The sequence below is a fragment of the Pinus tabuliformis genome, chromosome X, assembly GCF_031772625.1.
Source record: "Pinus tabuliformis cultivar Carrire ecotype Pingquan chromosome X, CPIR1, whole genome shotgun sequence".
Lineage (NCBI taxonomy): Eukaryota > Viridiplantae > Streptophyta > Pinopsida > Pinales > Pinaceae > Pinus > Pinus tabuliformis.
Genome location: NC_142308.1, coordinates 1726408515 through 1726415213, shown reverse-complemented (window position 1 = coordinate 1726415213; position 6699 = coordinate 1726408515). Strand labels below are relative to the sequence as shown.

Below are 6699 nucleotides of genomic sequence, written 5' to 3'. Positions count from 1 at the left end.
AGGTTCAATTATTTATAAAAACAATAAAATAACGATATATATTAACAGCCTGAATGAAAAAAAACTATATAAAAAAGATCAAATACCACATTTATATAATATAAATTAAATTAATAAAAGATTCAAAGTTTAACACCACATTTATATAACATTTATATAAATTAGTAAGAAATTCAAAGTTTCATTAAGGAGAAAAAGGGTGAATTATATGAAATAACATTTATATAAATTAGTAAGAAATTCAAAGTTTCATTAAGGAAAAAAAGGGTGAATTATATGAAATAGGCCTATTATAATAGATTAAACATAATGAAAATGAAAAGTTATTTTAAAAAAATAAAAATATATAATAATATAATTAAAAAAATTAATAATTATAATAAAATATAAAATATAAAAAATATTAATTATTTTAATTTGAAAATTAAATTTCTAATATAAGTCAATAATTTTGTTATTTCGTGTTAATATTAATTTATTAATAATTTTATTTTAAATTTAATTGGTGAATATAACTTGTAAAGATTGTTTTGGGCAAGATAATCTAAGATCAAATCAAAACTATTACCCCTATTCACTTTAAGATATTCAAAATTTCCTCAATATCAAAGACTTAAGATCTAATCATAATTGTTCTCACTATTCACCTCAATATGAAGTTATTCAAATTTTCCTTTTCGATATATTCAAATTTTTGCCACAATAGCTAAAATAAAACTAAGGTGAAGGGATAATTAAACACTAACTATCACTAGTGTTGTTATCTTTTGACTAATACTTAATAATTTAAATATTATGAGTACTCCATTTATTTATGCTTTCTATTTTCAATTTATAAATATATTTAAATATACTATTATTACATCATTATATTCTTAATTAAAATTTTTATTTTATACTAATAAACAAATTTTTTTTTTTCATATCCACTCTCACTTATAATCACTATTTAAATAATACTACTATTATATCACTATATTTATTTTTATTAAAATAATAATAAATCTTTGATACTCATTTCTCCTATTTAAAAGGACAAACCTTATTTAACATGCTATTCACCCATAAATGAGCGAGACAGTATATGTCCACTATGCTATTAAGCCATAAATACATGGAATAATATATACTTGTTTCCATCTGAAATGAGTATATATTACCCAGCTCATTTATGTTTCGATAACATGGTAAAAAATAAATAAAGCTTGCGATTTAAAAACCTTCCCAAAAAAATTATTAATAAATAAATGCTTAATTGAGAGCGGAGATATGGGAGAATTGGGACTACCTAGCACCTTAGGATATTATAATTTATATGTAAAGAGAAGGATGAAATTTATTTTTAATTAAAAATACCTTTATTTGTTAATTCATAGGGAAGTACAAACAAGAAAACATTGCTATAAATGTTCAAACAAAGAAATCACACCGGTTTCAAAGCACAAACACATGGCACCCGACATTCCGTTTCCTTTGAGAAGTAGCCCCAAAATCGATGATAATAGATGAATTTCCTCAGGACAATTAATTCACGGAGCCTACCAGGGACAGATGGGAGCAAACAAAAGACGAAAGTGCAAATGGCACAACGCCTTACGCAAAACATTCCTTCACCGGCCCTAAACCCGACAAAATAAAAGCATGGATGAAACTATAAAATAGAATCGCGAAAAAGGCGCAGCACACTATTTTAAAAATGTAACTACATTATAAAAATGTTTTAAGGTCGTGGTTCTGTGAGCAGTCAAAGGGGCCGATCTTTGACAGTGTGTGACGCGCGGCTCGAGTCAGCACGCCGGGAATTTTGCGGGCGCTCTGGCCGGCAGTCAAATCCTCGGGCAAATAAATACACAGCAGTGACCACCCGTTCCGTCGTGGGGTATCCCGGCGGGGCACAATAATCGCCGGGAAATGGGTCATAGCTCTCTCGAACGGCGCCCATATGACCCTACTCTTATTCCGCCCTGGTTTAGAGGACCAAACTGTTTAGATATATATATATATATTTCTCCCGAGCTGCATTTGCTTTTATCGGTCTCAACCAAATGCCTGTAATTTTCTTTTTTACTGCAGTTAAAATCTTGCTTGCAGCATAATTTTGCTCTCAAAACTTAAGGGACTACTTGAAATTTCATCAACTTCTGTGGCCTTTAGACTTTTGGTGACCAATTTGAAACTCATAGGCTGTTGTGAATTCTCTGCAAGGCCGGGTGGGTTTTCAAGCTTTTTATGGATGGTGGCCTTCGTTTGAATTTGTATTTCGCCTACACTTTTGTGCCAATTTCTGTGGAAGAATTCTTTAGAGGTACAGATTTTCATGGCGGGGCAGGATATGTTGTTTGCCATGAACACGATGCCTGTGAAATTGGAGCCCCAGAGTCCCATGATGGATGGCGGGATCGACTGGGCTCTATGTCTTTACAACGGCATGCGAGCTGTGTCGTCCTTTGATATTAATGGCCGTGAAGGAGGGCCCTGCGAGTCGACGTTCCAGCTGTTCGGCGCTCAGCTCTGGCCGCCGGTGGAAATCACCGTTCCGGCCTGTTACGAGCGGCTCCGGGCGCCTGACATGGTGGCGGTGAACACAATAGATAATGGAGTTGCAAACATTGAGTCGGTTAACCTGGCCGACGCCGGCATAGGCGCTGTGGTCGGGCAGCGTGTTCTATTTGGAAGTTCTTCTGGCCGATCCCCGGGCAGTTCCGGTGCCGCCGCCGGTTCGGTGTTTGTAAAAGCGGGGAATGAGCAGCCGCCGGGATTATCTGTTAAGCAACCTGGTGGCTTTGATGTCGTCGGCCCGAAGAGCGCCGGGCATGGTGTAGAGAAGTCGGCGGCGGATGGGTCGACGGAGGATAACAAAACTTTCAGAGGCGTGCGGAAGAGGCCGTGGGGAAGATATTCGGCGGAAATTCGCGACAGAATTGGGCGGTGCAGGCACTGGCTCGGCACATTTGACACGGCGGAGGAAGCGGCCCGAGCCTACGACGCCGCCGCTCGCAGGCTGCGAGGCGCCAGAGCGCGGACCAATTTCTCCATCCCCTCCTCGGCCTTCATCCCGTTACCCATAACTGCCTCCAAGCCCAATACGAGCCAGCCGGCAAAGTCGAGAAACTGGAGCCGGGGCGGCGGGAATAATAACTCGACTTCGACCTCCACCGAGTGTGTGGCGGTGCAATCCCCTTCTCGACTTTTCGACACAACAAGGGCCGACGGCGCCGTGAACGATTCTCGGACTCAGTTGACACTCGTCCCCTCCATAGAAACACACAACAGTCGAGCCGAAGCCGCTAAAAAGCCGGCGCCAAAGCCGCGCCGAAGGAAAACCAGCGACGCCAACAGACCGCATCTTGCGCAAGTTGCATCCCGCGACAAGCTCGAACTGGAGCTCAAGCTCGGAGTCCATAGCGTTGACATAAGTTCCGATTGCGGGATGGCGAAGCATGCTGTGCCTCAGTTTTTGTGGCCCATGAATGCGTAGGTCGGTTTCATGATAACATACTACAAGTTCATTTCACCTTTTTCCTTTTTCTTTTTCCTTCTTCGTTTACTCTTGTTCCTGCTGCAACCCCCCGGGTTCTTCAAGCTGCAAATACTAGGGCAATGGTGATTTTGTAATTTCTAATGCAGTAGTTATATGCAGATATTAGTTATATAATTCTAAGTGCTCTGTATAGCGCCTCTACTGATCTGTCATTCTGTCTGTAAGTTGGCTTCATGCAAGTACCTGAGATCTATTATTTTTTTTGTTATGAACTGTGATGTTATTTTAACGTAAGAGTTATTATAATTAAAGCCTAAAGGCAGTAGTGTCTTTTAATAATGGGCTCTCTCTGCACAATCCTTTGTTAAAGATAGTATTGGAGTAGAATTATTCAGCATTCAGTTTCATCTTTAATCTTATGCAACGAAAAATTGCCACTTCAATGTTGATAGCGACACGGTAGTGGTTTTTTTAGTGTTATTATTTTACTCCTTTCTGTATAATTCTCCGGTAATGATAGAGTTGGAGGAGTTAACATTAATGACAACTTCATATCTAAATTTATGCAACGAAATATTTCCACTTCGAGGTTGATAGCGACAGTTATGAATGGCTCTGCTCATAATCTTCAAATGACTCCTTTGAGTTGACCCTGTAACACTACTAAATTTGATACTTTTTTCTTCAACTGGTAAAGTTTTTCAAAGGGGGATCAAGAATTAGCATGGATTAATAAACTAGACGACCTCTCCCCAATTTTAGACCTTTTATTGAGCTACTAATATCTTTCAAATGTTAGAGCAAAACTAGTCACAGTTTGAAGTCTTGCATATTATATACATCAAAGAGCTTTCTAAGTCTGAAGGAGGAAAAGTAATCATGGCTACTAGTTAAAGCATGCAAATCTATTATCATTTTTAGAAAGAGGAAAATTAATCATGACTTCAAATTGAAGCACGCAAATCTATTATCATTTTTTTGAAAGTTAGAGCATGCAAATCCATTATCATTTTTTTGAAAGTTATTGTACACACTCTCTTGACAATTTTCCTCCCTCGTGAAATGACCCTGGACAACTCCCAAATATTACCAATTTTTGGAAGTTGGAGGAATATCAATCATGGCCTAAAATTATCAATGTTTGGAAGTTAAGAGGAATATCAATCATGGCTTAAAATTAAAGCATGCAAATCTATTAGCATTTTTTTGATAGTTAGAGTACACACTCTCTTGAAAATTTTGGATATGTAGTTGATAATTCCGACATGTTTACAAATTAATCTTTGAGCCCTCATGGATCATTAGATCATTAAGAATAAAAGGGTTTTGCTTAAGGATCATTAGATCATTAAGAAAACAAGGGTTTTGCTTAAGAATTTTAAGAGAAATGGATGGAAAGGAAAAGAGACGAAAGATTTAGGGTTATGATTAAGAATTTTTAGATAAGAAAAAATTAGGGATATGATTAATGATTTGAAGACAATGGAATTGTAATAAAAATTCTCCTATGTTACTCTTTACATGTCGAAATTATTGCATTGTGATACTATGTTTCTCTTTACATGTCTATATTATTGCACTGTTATTCTACCAATTTTACATGATATGGGCTTCAGAGTTAGATATAGGGATGAGGCATTTGAATGGGCAACTATCAATTAGGGTGCAAGTATAGCAAGTCAGATGTTTACAGAGAGTTAAATTGGAATATAAGTTTCAGCACCCAGCACGGTCTGAAAGCTTGAACCGGACCTCGACATTTGACCTAGAGCATCTAAAATTGCTCAACTTTTGCAACCTGACCTGAAGGCTTAGTTTTTTTAATGTAACCTCCTCCCGCAAGTTCATGATATTATAAGCTTAACACAACTAAGACATTGATTAAGAATTAGGGTTATGACTGTTTTTGAATCTAACCTCCTTCCACAAGTTCATGATGTTATAAGCTTAACACAACCAAGGCATGGATTAAGAATTAGGTTTATGAATAACCATTTTAAAAATTAGGGTTATGACTAAGAATTTAAAGAGAAATTGAAAATAAAAGTAGAAGAAAGATTTCGGGATATGATTAAGGATTCGAAGACAATGGAAAATTAAGAATTTTAAGATAAATTGAAAAGAAAAGACAAGAAAGATTTAGGGATAGGATTGACCTAGAGCGTCTAACATAGCTCAACTAGAGCATGTAACAGCTCAACTTTTGCAAGCTGACCTCAAGGTTTTGTTCTTGATATCTGACCACCTTCTTCCATTCCACAAGTTCAAGATGGCATTGTTTAAGAATTACGAATTAGGGTTATGAATAAGAATTTTAAGAGAAATTGAAAAGAAAAGAAGATGAAAGATTTAGGGGTATGATTAAGGATTTGAAGAGAATGTAAAAGTAATAAAAATTCTACTATGTTGTTCTTTAATGTCTGAATATTGCATTGTGATTCTACCATTTTTTCATGAGATGGGCTTCCGCGTTATAGATGGAGATGATGCATTTGAATGGGCAACTATCAATTAGAGTGCAACCACAGCAGGTCAGATGTTTATAGAGAGGTTAAATCGGAATAGTTTCAGCACCAATCATCCAACCAGCACAGTCTGAAAGCTCCAACAAAGGAACCGGGCCTCAACGTTTGACCTAGAGCATCTAACATAGCTCAACTTTTGGCAGCTGACCTTAAGGTTTAGTTATCGACATCTGATCTCCTCTTCCCACAAGTTCACGTTATCATCACAGGCATGGAGCCATTACTCGGGACAATTGATTTGTTACAGATTTTTCTAAATACAACATGAATGTAACTATTGTCACACTAGTAACTAACGGAAAATTGACTGGCAAGTACTTCCTATACTATAAACTTACGTAGCATGCTAAATTCAATGAAGTGAATGGTAATGTCTGCTTATGGTGTTTTACTTTAGGTTTGTATGAAATTGGACTATTCCTGTCAATCTCATTTAGATTAACCGAGAGTTGTCGTAAAAATTCTCGACAACTGTTGCGCTGTCCACAATTTCCTTTGTTTCTGGCGTTAGTTTGTCAAAGATCACATGAACGCTGCTTTGTTCTTTTATATGGGTCAACAGGTCCAACGTCCATTTATCCTTGAAAGTTTTTCTGGATTACGTATCTATTTGTTTTGGTATGCCTTTTAGATTAGGTTTTCTTATTAGGCATTCTTGTATGAATCATCATGGAGTTCAACTCACAATTTCAT

At 36.8% G+C, this 6699-nt stretch overlaps 1 protein-coding gene across 1 annotated transcript; it reads left to right on the top strand.

Annotated features, from left to right (window-relative positions):
- The first annotated feature begins 2050 nt into the window (after window positions 1–2050).
- LOC149146676 (uncharacterized) lies at window positions 2051–3568 on the top strand. The gene has a single exon (XM_089449938.1). The coding sequence runs from the start codon at window positions 2318–2320 to the stop codon at window positions 3476–3478; it is 1161 nt and encodes a 386-aa protein (XP_089306064.1). The 5' UTR covers window positions 2051–2317; the 3' UTR covers window positions 3479–3568.
- The last annotated feature ends 3131 nt before the right edge of the window (window positions 3569–6699 follow it).